The sequence below is a fragment of the Carcharhinus amblyrhynchos genome, chromosome 9 (assembly GCF_965287045.1).
Source record: "Carcharhinus amblyrhynchos chromosome 9, sCarAmb.v2.hapA, whole genome shotgun sequence".
NCBI classification, from domain to species: Eukaryota; Metazoa; Chordata; class Chondrichthyes; order Carcharhiniformes; family Carcharhinidae; genus Carcharhinus; species Carcharhinus amblyrhynchos.
In genome coordinates this window covers 95647944-95668642 of record NC_137332.1, presented here as the reverse complement: position 1 = coordinate 95668642, position 20699 = coordinate 95647944, and the positions used below count along the sequence as shown (strand labels likewise).

Below are 20699 nucleotides of genomic sequence, written 5' to 3'. Positions count from 1 at the left end.
AAACATTAAAACCAGCTTCTTGCCCTTTGTGGGCTGAACCTTGTGGATGTCACCAGCCGGGGCATTAAAGATCAGGAAACATGATCTTGCCGGTGGGAATCTCGCCGTATTTTCCGCCCGTGTCTCTATTCTCATTGCAGACTAACACAGCTTTGATCTCTGCTATTCTTCAGTAGAGTTACTTCAGCTTACAATCTTCTGTCTGAAACAAATCCTTAGGCTGGTATTTTGGCCATTCTCGCCGGCAGGATCTTCTGGTGAGGTGGGGAGCAGTTGTAAACACTGCTGGTGGGAACCTTTCCCGGCAGGGGGAAAATCTAGCGAGTCTGGAGACAGCCGTCCCAGGACCGCTAATCAAACTGAAATGTGTATTTCCACATTGTAATCATGCTGGGCTGATCACACGGACCCAGGAGCCTGGGATGCCAGTCTCGATTCCCCCCTACAGGCCCCCTGCTGATGCCTCTTGGACTGCTGCACTATTCCAGCAGCACAGTGGGCTGAGAGAATCCTGGCCCTTGTCTCTCTGGAGTGGAGCAGACAGGAGGGGAGGGAGTTGAAGACAAGTGTTTCTCAGCAGCTGTCCCTTTGTATAAAAACCATTACTTGTACATTGACTGGTACAAAGCAGACCCATCTCAATCCTCATAACCACATGGAGGATGCTGCAAAGTTCCATAAGCAATACAAAGACATGAGTTATATTGAGCTGGGATGGCAGCAACACAAATAACCCCATTGGAAACACTCCTGCCAGTTCCAAGTACAGAAACAGTGCAGATCCACACGACAGCAGCTGGATCCCGAATGGATGCAGCTTCTGGTTAACAGAACCAGGATTCTGGCAGACTCCTCATCAGCTGGACGCCAGTTTCGAGTCCCCCTACAGGCTTCCATTGATGTCTCCCAGCACGCTGACCAGTGACCGGTTACCAGCTGCTGGGCATGTCTCTGGCATTGGAGGGGGCAGAACACGGGTACAGGGAAGGTGCAGAGTGGTAGCTGTTGCAGAGTGAATGTTTTTTATCCCCCCTCAACCCCCCCTCCATAACTCTTTGTGACAGAGACCCTCAGGCACAGAGAGGGGGGATTTTTGATGTTTCATTTGGAGAAATTGTTTGTGATTTCTTATTTAATAAGAATTCTGTTTCTAAATTAGAAACTGTTTGTGTTCTGTTTGAGTTTATTTCTGTTTGAACTCAGAGTCATTCGAATTAAATCAAATCATTTTATGCACATGAACCATTTTAAGATGATGACAGTTTACAAAGTAGAAAAATAGCTCAGAAACACAAATGTTATGAAATGTTTTAGACCAATTTGCTAAGGTTGACATTGTTCACTAATAACTCTCACAAAGTTGTGCAATGTCTACTTGCTGCTGTAATAAAATCTCCCTTGTTTCACTTTCCATCCACACTGTCCTTTTGTCACATTTCCTGGGGGGCGGAGAGGGATTTTTCTCCCTCTCAATATCCAATCTATCGTTCCCCCAGCTGCTCTCCAGCCTCCCTGACAACTGCAGTCGGCCTTTCCTCAGCTTCTCCCTGAGACCTGGCTCCAGGGACATCCATGTTGGGATCCTCCATTTCATCCATTTCTGGAACAATCTGCTACGTGGGGTGAAGGGTCAGTGCTTCCTGCGGGGAAAGTTGTGCAAAGTGTAACCGAGCCCCACAATCCCTGACACTGTGACAGGAGAGTCTGGGAAAGTGACCCCTGACCTGTGCCGACACTGGGAACAGGAGTTCAACAACCTGATTGTCCTGTTCAGTATTGGACATGTTAAAGTGCTTTGTTTCTCTGTGATATGCTCTTAATGATTTTTAAAATCAGATTAAGCCTGTTTGAATCTTATAAATCAAACCAGGGAACTTGACAAACGTCAGACACATTGAAGATATAAAAAGTTATATTGAAAATCTTTCAGAGAGTGCAGAATGTCCACCAAATGTGAATGTATTTCATTCCCAACAATCTGCCCCTCAGTCACTTACTGGAGCTGTTGTGTACGTCCCACTTGGTGAATCTGCAGAAGTCAAATAAATATCAGTTAGAATGGGAATAATCCATTCTCAGAGAGTGAGAACACAACAAGTGTGAGGGAATGGAGATTGTGTGAGAAATACTCATTCTCACACTCCCCTCCATCCTTACACTTTATGGAGATCCTGTAGATCTCTTCCATTCCATCCATATTCAGTAGGTGAGGATGTGAGTGTGTGCGGTGGCTTTAATGATCAATATTACACCTGGTCTGCGCTGATCACACAAAGGAAGATCAGACAGGGAACAAGATGTGTTTATACGTCTGTATCTGTGTGTGGGAATTAAATCAGTTCATTTAACACAGTGTCCTGTACTCCCAGTACTGGAGATTCCCCACACTCACTCTGTCCCCTCAGTTCTACATTCCCCTCTCTCTGATTCTTACCTCTCTGTTGTCTTTTCCAAATGATTATTCCAATTATCCCAAATATAACAGCCAGTGCAGAGATTACTGCTCCGATTATAATTCCAAGGTTATATTGTTTCGCACTGTTTTCCGAGATTTCTGAAACACATTTGAATAATATGAGGATTGTCTCTCTGTTCCCAGATCCATTCCCAGTTCTCTGTTCATTGGGGACAATTGGATCTGAAGCTGCCCATTGGGAATTGATGGGATTGGCTGAAACGCTGGTTTTACACTCGTCCCATTTCACCCTCCAGTGAAGTGACAAAAGATTCCCATTGATGGTGGTGTCAAAGCCGTGTGATCCCAATCCCATAGGATACCCTCCCAGCCAGTTCAGTTCTCATTCTCCCCAGTGTCTGTGTGTCCTGTCCTTGTTCAATCCCCAGGGTTACATTGTACATCCCAGGAGGCAGCATCACTGATAGTTTTTACATCAAACTTCAAAGGGATGAGGAATAAACCGATCACAGGAAACTGGACTGAGCTGAGAATGAGGAAATCCACAGATAAACAGAGCAAATGCTTCAAACGAAGCACTTGGTCCAATCCAGCAGCAGGACTTAGTCCTAAATCACTGCACTGAGCCCACCATGATCAACACATGGAATAGTGAAAGAATCCAACTCAAAGATTTCACAAATGTCCAGAGATTGAATTCCAGACTCTGAGACAAGTATCAGCTGATCAAAAAGAGACAGGATGGATTTGTGAAGGGAATCTCATGTCTGACTCATCACAGTAAATATGATGAGGAGCACAATAACATAGTGGATAAGGGAGTGTCTATGAACGTGCAGACAAGCACACACACACAGTACAGTTCAACAGTTCCTTACCCCACTGATGGAGCTTGGGCTCTGCCAGGCTGCTGTGTTCAATTTGACAGGAGTATAGATACTCATCCCCAGCATTTATTTCAATCTCTTTCTGGATCTGATGGCTCCCATCATGGTTCGGTCGGACCCCCGAGGATAGTGTCTCAGACATTACCTCTCCATTCCTTAGCCAGTTCACCTCGATGTCTACAGGATAAAAGCCAGTAACCAGGCAGGAGAGAGTGAGGGGCTTGTACTGACTATTGGGCTCACTTCTGGAGGTGAAGACTTCAGGCTGAACTGTAATGGGAAAGGGTGAAAACACAAACAATAAACACCACACTGAATGGAATGGGAGAACGGTTTGATAGATCAGTGAAGTTAGATCAGAACATGGGCTCAAAACTGAAATCAGTACCTTTCCGTCCAAAATATTCCTTTCCAGCTTGTAAATATAACAACAAATGCTGGATAAACGTTTCTTCTAGACTTGTTTTCCAATATTTGTTCCAGGATTGATCCGAATCCCATTTCTCTTTAGTCTTCACCGCTATGTGATTGGACGCGACCCATCTCATTCTGTTGGGCTCCAGACTAATATAGTCCTTTCCATCAAATCCAACTCTCATCGATCTCTTTATGGAGCCGTCATCAGTGACCTCGACAATTAGGATCCATTGAAAAACGTGAATTCCTGTCAATAACCAAAAATCAATCATCATTTCTTCCCAGAAAGTCACAATTATCAAATCAATGGGGAAATGAGCAATCATACCAGGATGGTGTCAACGGATTTGAGGATTAGAAATGTTACACCCTCATTGATTACATTCCAATCAGTTCAAAAACAAAGGCAAGGAAACCTATAGGGAGAAAATTAGCCTGAAGTCTTCATCTCCAGAAGTGAGCCCAATAGTCAGTACAAGCCCCTCACTCTCTCCTGCCTGGTTACTGGCTTTTATCCTGTAGACATCGAGGTGAACTGGCTAAGGAATGGAGAGGTAATGTCTGAGACACTATCCTCGGGGATTCGACCGAACCACGATGGGACCCATCAGATCCAGAAAGAGATTGAAATAAATGCTGGGGATGAGGATCAATACTCCTGTCAAATTGAACACAGCAGCCTGGCAGAGCCCAAGCTCCATCAGTGGGGTAAGGAACTATCAAACTGTACTCTGTGTGTGTGTGTGTGTGTGTGTGTGTGTGTGTGTGTGTGTGTGTGTGTGTGTGTGTGTGTGTGTGTGTGTGTGTTTGATGTGAACCACCATCGGTGATGCTGCCTCCTGGGACGTACAATGTAACCCTGGGGATTGAACAAGGACAAGACATACAGACACTGGCGAGAGTTAGAACTGAACCTACTGGGAAAGTATCCCATGGGATTGGGATAACACGGCTTTGACACCACCATCAATGGGAATCTCTCGTCACTTCACTGGAGGGTGAAATGGGGCAAGTGTAAAACCAGCGTTTCAGAAAATCCCATCAATTCTCAATGGGCAGCTTCAGTTCCAATTGTCCCCAATGAACAGAGAACTGGGAATGGATCCGGGAACAGAGAGACAATCCTCATATTATTCAAATGTGTTTCAGAAATCCCAGAAAATAGTGGGAGACGCTTCCATCTTGGAATTATAATCGGAGCAGTGATCCCAGCACTGGCTGTTATATTCGGAACAGTCATCTGGAAAAGAGAGCGGAGAGGTAAGAATCAGAGAGAGGGGAATGTAGAACTGGGGACAGAGTGAGTGTGGGGAATCTCCAGTACTGGGAGTACAGGACACTGTGTTAAATGAACGGATTTAATTCCCACACACAGATATACACGTATAAACACATCTTGTTCCCTGTCTGATCTTCCTTTGTGTGATCAGCCCAGACCAGGTGTAATATTGATCATTAAAGCCACCGCACACACTCACATCCTCACCTACTGAATATGGATGGAATGGAAGAGATCTACAGGATCCCCATAAAGTGTAAGGATGGAGGGGAGTGTGAGAATGAGTATTTCTCACACAATCTCCATTCCCTCACACTTGTTGTGTTCTCACTCTCTGAGAATGGATTATTCCCCATTCTAACTGATATTTATTTTACTTCTGCAGATTCACCAAGTGGGACATACACAACAGCTCCAGTAAGTGACTGAGGGACAGATTGTTGGGAATGAAATACTCACGTTTTGTGCACTTTTCTCACTTCCTGATCGCTCAGAATTTTAAATATCTTTAAATGTTTGCTGATTTTGATCAAGACTTTTTTAGATTCAGTATAAAACACTCTGTGACAAGTCCGGTATTGGAGAAGACAATCAGGATGTTGGAAACATTTTTCTGGTGCTGGGCAGTTTTCCCCTTCACTTTATAAGTTGTCTGAGATGAAGGAAAATGAAATTTGATCTGATGAATTCCCACACAGCCACAGAGTGTTCACCCGACAGCTCCTTTATACAGGACTGGACACTGTACAGGCTGTTCCCAGGAACACACACTGAGATAAACACTGTCTCCTGGAGGACCATCAACTCAGTGAAAATCAGCCTGAAACTCGCAGCTTTTCCAGGGCAAAGGGTTCTCCATGACTGAGGGTTTCAGACTGTCGCAATGCAAGGTCCAGGAATACTGGTGAGGGACACAACACAGCTTGGGGCAGCTACTGGAGACATTCAATGGGGAAAGTCTAAGGCCCTCCCATCATAGCTACAGGGAGTGGCTGAAAAACATGTCAAATGTCTCACTGTGAAGTGGGAAGGAGAAGATCACCTCAGGTGACAAACTGGAGTTAGAGCATCCGGTAGAGGCAGCTGAGAGACTTCACTGGTGCATTCTGGGAGAAGTCAGACCAGCAACATCGACCGAGAAGTGGGAAGAAAATCTGGTGTCAAGGAGCAGTCAGCCCGAAACACTACATTAACATTTCTCTCCCTCCCTTCTCCTCTAACCAAAAAAAATGCTGCTGTGAGAAGGTAAAAGTGAAGGGAGGAGTTTTATTAATTTTTTCAAATAATTTAATTGGTGCTTGAAATGTCAGTCAGTGGGGTTAAGAGTTGCACTTGTGAGATGTGGGAGATCTGTGAAGCTTCTAATGTCTCAGACGGCCGTGTCTGCAGGAAATGCACCCAATTGCAGCTCCTTACAGAGCTCATGGATAGGTTGGAGCAGCAGCTGGATGCACTTAGGAGCATGAAGGAGGCAGAAAGTGTCATTGATAGGAACTTTAGAGACATGGTCACACCAAAGGTGCAGGTAGATAGATGGGTGACCGCCAAATGGGGCAGGTAGTCAGTGCAGGAATCCCCTGTGGTCATCACCCTCTCTAACACGTCTACCGTTTTGGATACTACTGGGGGAGATGGCTTATCAGGATAACAGCAGCAGCAGCCAAAGCAGTGGCACCATGGCTGGCTCTGTCATTAAGCACGGAGGGACAAAGAGGACTAGAGCAATAGTTATAGGGGACTGTATAGTTAGGCATGCAGACAGGTGTTTCTGTGGACGTGAAAGAAATTCCAGGATGGTATGTTGCCTCCCTGGTGCCAGGGTCCAGGATGTCTCTGAACAGACAGAAAGTATCCTGAAGGGAGAGGGTGAACAGCCAGAGGTTGTGGTACGTATTGGTACTAATGATATAGGCAGGAAGGGCGATGAGGCCCTGCAGCAGCAATTTAGGGAGTCAAATAGAAAGTTAAAAAGCAGGACCTCTAGGGTTGTAATCCTAGTGAGGCTAGGAATAGTGAGGCTAAGATAATGCAACTCAACACGTAGCTTAGGGAAGTTTCAGATATCTGAACCATTGGAGTCTCTTCCATGGCAGATGGGACCTGTACAAAAAGGATGGGTTGCATCTAAACTGGAAGAGCACAAATATTCTGGCCGGGAGATTTGCTAGTGTCACACGGAAGGATTTAAACTAGTTTGGCACGGGGGTGGGAACTGAAGCAAAATGAATTTGCTGAGGGAAATCAGAGAATAAGACCAGTAAGACTCAGAGAAACAGCAGGCAAGGTGGTATTGCTAATCAGAGAGGGCCTGGTGGATTGAAGTGCATTTGTTTCAATGCGAGAAGTGTAATAGGTAAGGCAGATGAACTTAGAGCTTGGATTAGTACGAGGAACTATGATGTTGTTGCTATTACAGAGACTTGGTCAAGGGAAGGACAGGATTGGCAGCTTAATGTCCCAGGATACAGATGTTTCAGGTGGGTTAGAGGGGGGTGTAAAAGGGGTGGGGGAGTTGCACCACTGGTTAAGGAGAATATCACAGCTGTATTCCGGGAGGACACATCGGAGGGCTTATGAAGCGAGGCAATATGGGTTGAGCTCAGGAATAGGAGAGGTGTAGTCACAATGTTGGGGCTTCACTATAGGTCATCCAACTGCCAGCAGGAGATTGAGGAACAGATATGTAGGCAGATTTTGGCAAGGTGCAAAAGTAATAGGGTTGGTGTTAATTTCCCCTATATTGACTGGGACTCACTTGGTACTAGGGGTGTGGATGGGGCAGAGTTTGTAAGGAGCATCCAGGAGGATTTCCTGAGACAGTATGTAGATAGTACAACTAGGGAAGGGGCCATACTGGACCTGGTATTGGGGAATGAGTCTGACCAGGTGGTCGATGTTTCAGTAGGGGAGCAGTTCGGGAACAGTGACCACGATTCAGTAAGCTTTAAGATACTGATGGATAAAGATATGTGTAGTCCTCAAGTTAAGGTGCTAAATTGGCGAAAGACTAATTACAACAATATTAGGCAGGAACTGAAGAATGTAGATTGGGGGCAGATGTTTGAGGGCAAATCATCATCTGACATGTGGGAGGCTTTAAATGTAAGTTGATAGGGATTCAGGATGGACACATTCCTGTAAGGATAAAGGATAAGTATGGCAAGTTTTGGGAACCTTGGATAATGAGAGATTGTGAGCCTAGTCAAAGAGGAAAAAGAAGCATTTGTCAAAGCTAGGAGGCTGGGAACACATGAAGCAAGTGTGAAATACAAGGAAAGTAGAAAGAAACTTAAGCAAGGAGTAAGGAGGGTTAAAAGGAGTCATGAAAAAGCACTGCCAGCAAGATTAAGGAAAATCCCAAGGCTTTTTATGTATATATAAAGAGCACGAGGATAGCCAGGGAGAGGGTTGGCCAACTCAAGGACAAGGGAGGGAATCTATGTGTGGAGCCAGAGGAAATGGGCGAGATATTAAATGAATACTTTGCATCAGTATTCACCAAAGTGAAGGACTTGATGGATGATGAGTCTGGGAAAGGATGTGTAGGTAGTTTGAGTCATGTTGAGATCAAAAAGGAGGAGGTATTGGGGTTCTTGTGAAACATTGAGGTAGACATGTTCCCAGGGCCTGATGGGATATACCCCAGAATATTGAGAGAGGCAAGGGAGGAAATTGCTGGGGCCTTGAGATAAATCTTTGTATCCTCACTGGCTACAGGGGAGGTCCCAGAGGATTGGAGAAGAGCTAATGTTGTTCCTTTGTTTAAGAAGGGTAGCAAGAATAATCCAGGTAATTACAGGCCAGTGAGCCTTACATCAGTGATAGGGAAATTATTGGAGAGGATTCTTAAAAACAGGATTTATTCCTAGTTGGAAATAGGTAGACATATTAGTGAAAGGCAACATGGTTTTGTGAAGGGGAGGTCGCGCCTCACGAACTTGAACGAGTTTTTTGAGGAAGCGTCGAAGATGATTGATGAGGGTAGGGCAGTGGATGTTGTCTGCATGGACTTCAGTAAGGCTTTTGACAAAGTCCCTCATGGCAGACTGGTGCAGAAGTGAAGTGAAGTCGCATGGGATCAGAGCTGAGCTGGCAAGGTGGATGATACAAAACTGGCTCGGTCAAAGAAGACAGATGGTAGCAGTGGAAAGATGCATTTCTGAGTGGAGAGCTGTTACAAGTGGCGTTCCTCAGGGATCAGTGCTGAGACCTTTGCTGTTTGTAATATATATAAATGATTTGGAGGAAAATGGAATTGGATTGATTAGTGAGTTTGCGGATGACACAATGGTTGGTGGATTTGCGGATAGCGATGAGGACCATCAGAGGATACAGCGGGATATAGATTGGTTGGAGATTGGGCGGAGAAATGGCAGACGGAGTTTAATCCAGACAAATGTCAGGTAATGCATTTTGTAAAGTCTAATACAGATAGGAAATATTCAGTAAATGACAGATCCCTTAAGAGTATTGATAGACAAAGGGATCTGGGTGGAGAACGTAGTCAAGAAGGCATACGGAATGCTTGACTTCCTCGGCTGGGGTATTAAGTTTAAAAATTGTCAAATCATATTGCAGCTTTATAGAACATTAGTTAGGCCACACTCGGAATATAGTGTTCAATTCTGGTCACCACACTACCAGAAGGATGTGGAGGCTTTGGAGAGGGTACAGAAAAGATTCACCAGAATGTTGCCTGGTATGGAGGACATTAGCTATGAGAATTGGGTGGAGAAACTTGGTTTGTTCTCACTGGAGCAACGGAGGTTGAGGGGAGACCATAGAAACCATAGAAGCCCTACAGTGCAGAAAGAGGCCATTCGGCCCATTGAGTCTGCACAGCCAACAATCCCGCCCAGGCCTTTTCCCCTTATTTACCTGCTAATCCCTCTAACCTACGCATCCCGGGTCACTAAGGGGCAATTTAGCATGGCCAATCCACCCAATCCGCACATCTTTGGAAAGAACACCTGATAAAAGTCTACAAGACTATGAGGGGCATGGACAGTCAGAAGCTTTTTCCCAGGGTGGAAGAGTCAATCACTAGGGGGCACAGGTTTAAGGTGCGAGGGGCAAGGTTTAAAGGAGATGTACGAGGCAGATTTTTTACAGAAGGTGGTGGGTGCCTGCAACCCATTGCCGGGGGAGGTAGTGGAAGCGGGTACGGTAGTGACTTTTAAGGGACGTTTTGACAAGTACATGAATAGGATGGCAATAGAGGGATACAGTCCCTGGAAAGGTAGGGTGTTTTAGTTAAGTTGGGCAGCATGATCGGTGCAGGCTTGAAGGGCCGAAGGGCCAGTTCCTGTGCTGTAATTTTCTTTGTTCTCTTTGAATATTGCTAAGATATTAATGTTGTCAATCTAAATTGTAACTCTGAGAGTAATGAGACTCTGCAGGATGTCAAATTTTATTTTGATAGACACCAGTCCATTTTGCTCTTTTACACACATTTGATATGTTCAAATAGGCACTTTTCCCTGGCACTATGAGGCAGCAGTGCTCACCACTATGCCATCATAGGGACTTACTTGGTTGCTACCGGGACTTGATGGTTTGAGTTAAGGAAAGGCTGGAGAGACTGGGACTTTTTTCCCTGGAATGTAGGAGCCTTAGGGGTGATCTTGTAGAGGTCTATAAAATAATGAGGGGCACAAATCAGGCAGATAGTCAGGACCCCAAAAGTAAGGGATTCTAAAATTGGAGGGCATAGTTTTAAGGTGAGAAGGGGGAGATACAAAGAGGCATTTTTTTTCACAGAGGGTGGTGAGTGGAACCAGCCGCCAGAGGTAATAGTACAGGCAGGTACAATTTTGTCTTTTTAAAAAGCATTTAGACAGTTACATGGGTAAGATTCGTAAAAAGGGCTATGAGCTCAATGTGGGCATTTTGGAACTAGCTTAATGGTAAAAACTGGGCAGTGTGGACAGGTTGGGCTGAAGGACCTGTTTCCATACTATAAACGTCTATGATTCAGGGTGCTCCAGTTTCCTCCCGCAGTCTGAAAGATGTGCTGGTTAGGTGCATTGGCCATGCTAAAGTCTCCCTCGGTATAAAGGAGCAGGCACTGGAGTGTGGCGACTAAGGGATTTTCACAGTAACTTCATTGTAATGTTAATGTAAGCCTACTTGTGACCTTAATAAATAAACTTTAAGCTATAATATGTTGATAGAGAAAAGTCATTTATCAATGTTTCACTGTAATTCTGATAACTGTGGATTGTAATCAATAAATAATTGTCAGTGTTTGACTTGTCTGAATTCTTCTTCACTGATTTCACAGGAAAGGTTTAATTCATTCACTCAGCAGCTTGTGATGATTGGAATGGACAGTTGGTGAGGTTCAATCCAATGTGAACTGGCTGAGTTCAGACCAAATGTCAGCATCATTCACTGTCTTCCATCAGCATTGATTGACTTGTTAACAGAAAAGAAGATGTCAGTGTGAGAGACAGAGGAGAGGAAGCCGTGTCCTAACTTTAGAGAATCAAACTTCAACACATTTCCCAGTGAGCTGGAGGTGAAGGCTCACCAGCTTCTCAGTAATGAGAAGTGTAGGGAAGCTCAAAGTGAGTGTGTTGGTGTGGAAGGACAATATCTCAGCAATAGTGTTGAAGACTTGTGCTCCAGAACTTGCTGCTCCCCTAGCCAAGCTGTTCCAGTACAGCTACAACACTGGCAATGGAGAAAATTGCCCAGGTATGTGCTGTACACTAGGATCAGGACAAATTTAACCCAGCCAATAACTACCCCATCAGCTTACAGTCAATCATCAGTAAAGTGATGAAGGGGTTATTAACAGTGCCATCAAGCGGGAATAACCTGCTCAGTGACACCCAGTTTGGGTTCCTCCAGGGTCACTCAGCTCCTGACCTCATTACAGCTTTGATTCAAACATGGACAAAAGAGCTGAGTTCCAGAGGTGAGATGAAAGTGACAGCTCTTGACATCAAGGTGGCATTCTACCGAGTGTGGCATCAAGGAGCCCTCATAAAACTGGAGACAATGGGTATCAGGGGGAAACTTTCCACTGGTTGGAATCATAAATAGCACAAAAAATGATGTTTGTGTTGTTGGAGGCCAATTATCTCAGTCTCTGGGCATCACTACAGGAATTCCTGAGGGAATTTGTGTCCCAGTCCCAACCATCTTCAGCTGCTTCATCAATGACCTGCCTTCGATGATAATGTCAGAAGTGGGGATGTTCACTGATGATTACACAATGTTCAGCTGCATTATGATTCCTCAGATATTGAAGCAATTCATGTCCAAATGCAGCCAGATCTAGATATATCCAGGCTTGGACTAACAATTGGCAAGTAATATTTGGGCCACACAAATGCCAGGTAACAACCATTTCCAACAAGAGAGAATCTAACTATTGCTCCTTGACATTCAATGGCATTGCCATGACTGAATCCTCATTCGCAACATCCTGGGGCTACCATTGACCAGAAACAAAACTGGACTAGCCATATAAATACTGTGATTTGAAGGGCAGGTCAGAGATTAGGAATCCTGCAGTGAGTAACCACCTCCTGACTCCCCAAAACCTGTCCACCATCTACATGGCATAGGTCAGGAGGGTAAGGATTGTATTCGTTGGAGTTTAGAAGAGAGAGAGGGGATCTCATTGAAACTTATAAAATCTAACAGGATTAGATTCAGAAACAATGTTCCACATGGTGGAGGAGTCTAGAAGTAGGGGTCATTGTTTGAGGATGACAGCTGAGGGGAGGAGAAATTTCTCTACCTTGAGAGTGGTGAATGTGTGCGATTCACTACCCCATAAAGTAGGTAAGGCCAAAACATTGTTTGACTTCAACAATAAATTCAATGGAGCTTTTGGGGCTCAAGGGATCAAGGGATATGGTGGGAAGAGGAGGATCAGGATTTTGAATTTGATGATCAGCTATGATTATAAAGAAGGGCGGAACAGCTTCAAAGAGCCGAATGGCCTACTCCTGCTTCTACTTTCTGTGTGTATGTGTGATGGAATATTCTCCACTTGCCTAGATGAGTGCAGCTCTAAAAACTCAAGAAACTCAACAGATACTGTTCAGGATAAAGCAGCCTGCATGATTGCTACCCCTTCCATAAACATTCGATCCTTCACCACTGATGCACAGTAGCAACCGTGCGAACCATCTACAAGATTCACTGCAGGAACTCACCTTAGGCGGCACCTTTTAAACCCACGAGCATCTTGAAGGACAAGGGCAGCAGAAACTTGGGAACACACACCATCCTGACTTGGAAATATATCGGCTGTTCCTGTTCTTGTCGCTAGGTCAAAACCCTGAAACTCCCACCTTAATAGCGCTGTGAATAAATGTTGGACCACACCAGGTTTTAGTCCAACTGATTTAAGTTGGGCTTAAACCTGGTGTTGTCAGACTTTTTACTGTGTTTACCCCGGTTCAACGCCAGCATCTCCACATCATGAATAAATGTTGGCCCAGTCAGTAATTTTCACATCCCATTGATGACCTAAAAAAAAGCAACATGGAAAGAAATCAAACAATTTAACACAATTTTACAGGGTGTGTAGAATTCTTGCAAGTTTTTCATTCAAATTTTAATTGATAATTGAATGGGTGATAGAGTGAGGATGCACATACCCTCATGTAAGCATGCACGCATGTACAAACAGACACATATAGACACATGGAACAACGCACATGCATAGAGAGACAGATGCAAACATAAACACAAAGATATACACAACACACACACACATACGTGGGGGATGAAGGTGATGTGTGGTGAGGGGAGGGGAATGTTCATCTACAGGGCAAACTGTGTCTGCTCTTACAGCTAGGCAAGCTGAAAGGGACTGTGGGAGGACTGTCCTCCCTACACTCACCCCTCACACATTCTACACTCACCCCTCACACATTCTCACTCCACCCCTCACACATTCTCACTCCACCCTTCACACATTCTCCCCCACCCCTCACACATTCGACCCTCACCCCTCGCATATTCTCCCCCACCCTTCACACATTCTACCTTCACCCCTCATCCTCACCCCACCCCTCACATATTCTCCCCCCACCCCTCACACATTCTCCCCTCACCTCTCACACTCTCTCCCCCCCCACCCCTCACATTCTCTCAATCCCAACCCCTTTCACACTCTCTCTCTCCTCCCCCACCACTCACACATACTCACTGTCTGCTACTCCTTTCACACACATTCTCTCTGTTACTGATCTGGATAAGCTGAGTGAGTGGGCGAGGACCTGGCAGATGGAGTATAATGTTAGCAAGTGTGAGGTCATCCACTTTGGTAGAAATAATAGTAGGAGGGATTATTATTTAAAAGGCAAAAAGCTGCAGCATGCTATGGTGCAGAGGGATCTGGGGGTCCTAGTGCACGAGTCGCAAAAACCCAGTCTCCAGGTGCAGCAGGTGATCAAGAAGGCGAATGGAATGTTGGCCTTTATAGCGAGGGGGATAGAATATAAAAGCAGGGAGGTCTTGCTGCAACTGTACAGGGTATTGTTGAGGCCGCAGCTGGAGTACTGTGTGCAGTTTTGGTTGCCGCATTTGCGCAAGGATATTTTGGCTTGGAGGGAGTACAGAGGAGGTTCACTAGGCTGATACCGGAGATGAGGGGGTTGGACTATGAAGAGAGACTAAATAGACTGGGTCTGTACTCGTTAGAGTTTAGAAGGATGAGGGGGGATCTTATAGAAACGTATAAGATAATGAAGGGGATGGATAGGATAAAGGTAGAGAGATTCTTCCCACTTAGAAAGGATAGCAGGACTAGAGGACACAGCCTCAAGATAAGGGGGGGCAGTTTAGAACGGAGTTGAGGAGGAACTTCTTCACTCAAAGGGTGGTGAATCTCTGGAATTCTCTGCCCGTTAACGCGGAGAAGGCTACCTCGCTAAATATATTTAAGACACGGGTAGATAGGTTTTTGACAGACAAGGGAATTAAGGGTTATGGGGAGAAAGCGGGAAAGTGGAACTGATCCACTTCAGATCAGCCATGATCTTATTGAATGGCGGGGCAGGTTCGAAGGGCTAGATGGCCCACTCCTGCTCCTATTTCTTATGTTCTTATGTTACGAACCACACTGATATTAAATGCGATGGTATGCCAAAATCTAAAAAGGGTAACTCTGGTCAGTAGTTCTCAGTGGTGTGTTTTATTTTGTAATGTGAGGAATGAAGTACAACCCAGCGAGGAGCAGTCCAGTCAGCGTGTGAACAATTAATAAAGAATACTTATTAACTTAAAAAGAAACACAATGAAACCTACTAGGCAAGAAAGGATTGCCTCTCTTCAGTAGATTGATGACCATACACACATAATGTTACACAAAACTATTCCATGGTTCCCAAACCACCTATGTTACCTGAATATTTGAGACAGTCAACATCCAATATTAAATAACTTGATGAGTTAAATCCAGTAAATAATTACCATTCCCAGGTTAAGGTGGAATAGGTGGGGGAATAGTCTTCAGGTTCACTGAGGGTGGAAACTGGCTTCGATTTTCAGGAGATTGTATGTTCCACTGCTATGGTTCTGATGGTAGTTATCTCTCTCCCTCTTTCCCCTCGCTAGTGTTCTACATTATCCATAAATACAAATATTATCAGTCTCTTTGAGCTAAACACATTGGTTTCTTTCCCTTCACGGTTCCATCTTCGTTCAGTTTACTAAAGATCGTGTCAGATACTCTCATCTCCCTTTTCTCATCCTGTACTTTTTACTCCTCCTGTTTTATTTGATGTGCCTGTGAACTAATTGTTACACAATCACAAAACATGCCAGGGTGGTCTGTTACAATTCTTTTGTAGCTGGATTTTGTACTGACCATTTAACCACAGTAGGCATCACTACTGTTTGCAACCTGGTTATATCATTTCTGATAATGAATTGAATCTCTGCAATGAACAATGTTTCTATTACTCCGGCAATCCATCGTCAAGCTACTCTGTAAGTTTATTCTCATTTTTTTCATTGTGGGGTGGTACGCAGCACCATGAACCCAGGTTCGATTCCCAGCTTGGGTGACTGTCTGTGTGGAGTTTGCACATTCTCCCTGTGTCTGCATGGGTTTCCTCTGGTTTCCTCCCGCAGACCGAAAGATGTGCATTGGCCATGCTAAATTCTCCCTCAGTGTACCCAAACAGGCACGGAGTGTGGCAGCTAGGGAAATTTCACAGTAACTTCATTGCAGCGTTAATGTAAGCATACAATGGACAAAAAATAAACTTAAAAAAAGGAATTTTTCTTGTCTCACCATGAATATGGCTGACCAGATTCTTTTCCCTCAATATCCCTTCTGGATAACAAACATGCTTTTTCCAAATATTAGGGATTGACTGATTCCTGTACCTCTTAGGATTTTATTTTCTTTCCCCATTCCATTTCGTACACATGGAAAGACTTTCTCTTCATATGCAAAATTCCAAAACACATCAGCCACCTGTAAGTCACTCTGTCCCTGAACAATTTGTGCCCACATTTTTACCCCTATTGGTTGTCCTTCTCTGTGTATGAACTCTATCATCTTCTCTTAGAGTCATAGAGTCTTAGAGGTTTACAGCATGGAAACTGGTCCTTTGGCCCAACATGTCCATGCCGCCTTTTTTTTTAAAGCCCTAAACTAATCCCAATTCACCACATGTGGCCCCTATCTCTCTATACTCATCGTACCCATGTAACTATCTAAATGCTTTTTAAAAGATAAAATTGTACTGGCCTTTACTACTACCTCTGGCAGCTTGTTCCAGACGCTCACTATCTTCTGTGTGAAAAAATTGCCCCTCTGGACACTTTTGTATCTCTCCCCTCTCACCTTAAACCTATGCCCTTTAGTTTTAGACTCCCCTACCTTTGGGAAAAGATATTGACTATCTATCTATGCCCCTCATTATTTTATAGACCTCTATAAGGTCACCCCTCAGCCTCCTGTGCTACAGGGAAAAAAGCCCCAGTCTATTCAGCATATAACTCAATCCATCAAGTTCCGGGAGCATCCTAGTAAATCTTTTCTGCACTCTTTCTAGTTTAATAATACCCTTTCTATAATAGGGTGACCAGACTTGCACACAGTATTCCAAGTGTGACCTTACCAACGTTTTTTAACAAGACGTCCCAACTCCTGTATTCAATGTTCTGACGGATGAAACCAAGCATGCCGAATGCCTTCTTCACCACTCTGTCCTCCTGTAACTCTACTTTCAAGGAGCTACGGACATGTACCCCTAGATCTCTTTGTTCTGTAACTCTCTCTAACACCCTACCATTAACTGAGTAAGTCCTGCCCTGGTTCAATCTACCAAAATGCATCACCTTGCATTTGTCTAAATTAAATTCCATCTGCTATTCGTCAGCCCACTGGCCCAATTGATCAAGATTTTGTTGCAATTGGAGATAACTTTCTTCACTGTCCACTAAGCCACCAATCTTGGTGTCATCTGCAAACTTATTAATCATGCCTCCTATATTCTCATCCAAATCATTAATATAAATGACAAGTAACAGTGGACCCAGCACCAATCCCTGAGGCACACTGCTGGTCACAGGCCTCCAGTTTGAAAAATAACTCTCTACAACTATCCTTCATCCATTTAGATACCTCACCCTGGATCCTGTGAGATTTAACCTTATGCAACGAGCTACCATGCAATCTTGTTCTCCAGTCTCTGATTTAATTATTTCTTTCTTAAGATATATAACTCTAACTGGCTTTGTGTTTAACCCCCAGCATAATCATGGAATCACAGAATCTCTACATTGAGAATGAGACTATTCAGCCCATTGAATCTGCACCAACTCTCTGAAAGAGCACCTTGCCCAGGCCAGCCTCCACCCTCCCAGCCTATCCCTCTAACCCCGTGCATTTATCATGGCTAATAACCCTAACCTATACATCTTTGGAAACTACAGGGAAATTTACCTTGGCCTAACCTGGATTTAGTGTGGCCCAGTTTATTATAATGAATTACATCTAACTTTAGTTATACAAGACAAAGGCAAAATACTGCAAATGCTGGAAACTGAAACAAAAACAAAAAATGCTGGAAAATCTCAGAAGGTCTGACAGTATCTGTGGAGAGAGAATAGAGCCAGTGTTTTGAATCTAGATGACACTTTGTCCCAGCTAGTCATATTCCTCCATTCCTTCAGCACCATCTTTTCCATTTTGAGGTGATGTCTCCCTGTAAATTTCAGCCATTTCCTCTCTTTCTTGACTGTAATCGCTCGCACTTTCCTGTTTTCTATCTTTTTCAGATTTAAAATGCATTGGAAAAATCGATTTGACCTATGAACCAACTCATAGTCCTCCCCTTGGCTTGTCTCTCAGTTTGACTTCTTTGTTTCTCCACAGGAGTTCTGATCACTGCAAATCATGAATCTTTGGACTCCTCCAACAGAATTACTTCTCTAAGGGCCTCATCAGTTCTTTCTATTTTAATGCTCTTACCCAACTTTTTCACGTTTGATATGAGTCTGTCTGGACTGTTTACTTATACTTTGAAACTTTTGTCTGTCAGCCTCTGGTACTCAGTAAAGCTTCCTTCATTCTGACTTACTCCCCAGACCATTGCTCTGACGAAGACGTATAGAATTCACTGACCTGATTTCATGTCTACTCTGTAACAGCAGTGCCTAAATATATTGCAGTGATTTCATTTTCCTGGCTATTTTGTCAAAGGAGTTAAAAAAGGAGCCTCAAATTTCATCAAATTTTGGAAGTGCCCGCACAAATCTAAATATCTCGCTGCTCGGTTCATGTCGAGAACTACTTCCTCCTTCCACTTGCTGTGGTCTCCCTGTCCCCCCTGGCCCCAATTAAGGTCAAAATTCTCTCCTCTTTCTTTTCTGCCACTGCTAATCTCCACATTTCCAATTCCCTTTGATAGCTCTCTTTTTTACTTTCCTTTCCCTCTCTTTTTCCTGCATTTCTAATTTCTCAATTTTTATCCTTTGATTTGATTTGACTTATTATTGTCACATGTATTTGGATACAGTGAAAAGTATTGTTTCTTGCACTATACAGACAAAGCATACATTCATAGAGTACATAGGGGAGAAGGAAAGCAGAGGGTGCATAATATCATTCTATAATTACAGATAGGGTATAGAGAAAAATCAGTGATATAAGGAGGGCCATTCAAAAGTCTGACAGCAGCAGGGAAGAATTTATCCTTGAGTCGGTTGGTATGTGATCTCCATCTTTTTCCCGACGGAGGAAGGTGGAAGAGAGTATGTCCGGGGTGCATAGGGTCCTTGACTATGCTGGCTGCTTTTCTGAGGCAGTCAGAAGTGTAGAGAGAGTCAATAGATGGGAGGTTGGTTTGGGTAATGGACTGGGCATCGTTCACGACCCTATGTAGTTTCTTGTGGTCTTGGTCAGAGCAGGAGACATACCAAGCTGTGATACAACCTGGAAGAATGTTTTCTGTGGCATCTATAAAAATGGGTGAGAGTCAGAGTAGACATGCTATATTTCCTTTGTCTCCTGAGAAAGTAGAGATAATGGTGAGATTTCTTAACTATGGCATTGGCATGGAGGGACCAGGGCAAGTTGTTGGTGATCTGAACACCTAGAAACTTCAAGGTCTCGAGATTCAATTTCCTTACTTTTCAAATTATTTGGCCTACCTGACAACTCTTGTACATTTAAATGTGTTGCTCTCTTTTCAATGACCTCAGCCCTCTTAGCTCCTGTACATAATCCGTATTGCAATGTTGCCGGCAATTCCAATAGTTTAGCTTTTGGTACATTTTTCAAACTTGCAACAGTTACATAGTTCAATCCCAAACAAGTCTTGGCTAGTGCAAGAGCCATTTTTGCAAAACCCTTTTCAAAAATCACAAACCACCTCACATGGTTCCACAACTTCCTCACTCCCATTATGTTTCAAAATTTACAAATTTCCTTCACCCAAAGTAATGATACTTTTTACATTCCATCCGAGAGCTCCCAATCTTTTGTTACAAACATTTTTATGTTGTCTGTGAGGCTTTCCCAAAACCCTTATTGTAGCTTGAAGCACCGATTCTTAGTGTTTTTTTGTATAATGTGAGGAATACTATACAATCCAGTGAGGGACATTTCATTGTTGTGTGAACAATTCATTAAGAGTTAAGTTTTAAATAGAGTTAAGATCAGTTGTAATGGGAGAACAAGCTAAACTGGTTGAATGGCCTACATTTGTTCCGTGTTTCTAGATATTCAAGAATGGATCTTGGCACGTGTGCAAGCATTCATGCATCTAATTCGTTCTTTAGTCAATTCAAATTAGTCCAGATCTTAAAGAACTATTAAACAGTGAAATTAATGACTTGCACAGTATCTCTCCAATTTTCCACACCACGAGGTTAAATATTATCAATTCCAGTGCCTCAAACCAAGCTAAGGCCATTTATGCATTACATTCAAAAAGTCAATGCCTAAGGCATTTCTACCTATAATCCTCAACAGTGAAAATGAATTAAAAACGTATATGTTTACATTTCAGCCATATCCTGCTCAGTAATCCTAACCATGATGCTAAATCTTTCACAGGGCCTATGTTGTTATTCTGACAACTAACAGAACATGCAAAGTTTTACTGTAGGAATGCCACTTGGTCCATTTTTTTTTCCCAATGCATTTTTGTGATTCAATTGTGGCTTCAGTTAACTTCACTTGTATCTCATAGCAATCTTGTTTTATATATTG

General features: G+C 43.6%; 2 protein-coding genes across 2 annotated transcripts in view; one reads left to right on the top strand and one right to left on the bottom strand.

The window, feature by feature from the left end:
* Positions 1–20699, top strand: part of LOC145348104 (class I histocompatibility antigen, F10 alpha chain-like) — a 57892-nt gene that overhangs the window by 17300 nt on the left and 19893 nt on the right. The gene's annotated exons all lie outside the window — the stretch shown is intronic.
* LOC145348114 (class I histocompatibility antigen, F10 alpha chain-like) lies at positions 1178–4023 on the bottom strand. Its single transcript, XM_080196259.1, has 4 exons — positions 3692–4023; positions 3295–3573; positions 2435–2554; positions 1178–2029 (listed from the first exon to the last, which is right to left on the bottom strand). Exons 1-4 carry the CDS (start codon positions 3993–3995, stop codon positions 1986–1988), a joined length of 747 nt encoding a protein of 248 aa, XP_080052385.1. The 5' UTR covers positions 3996–4023; the 3' UTR covers positions 1178–1985.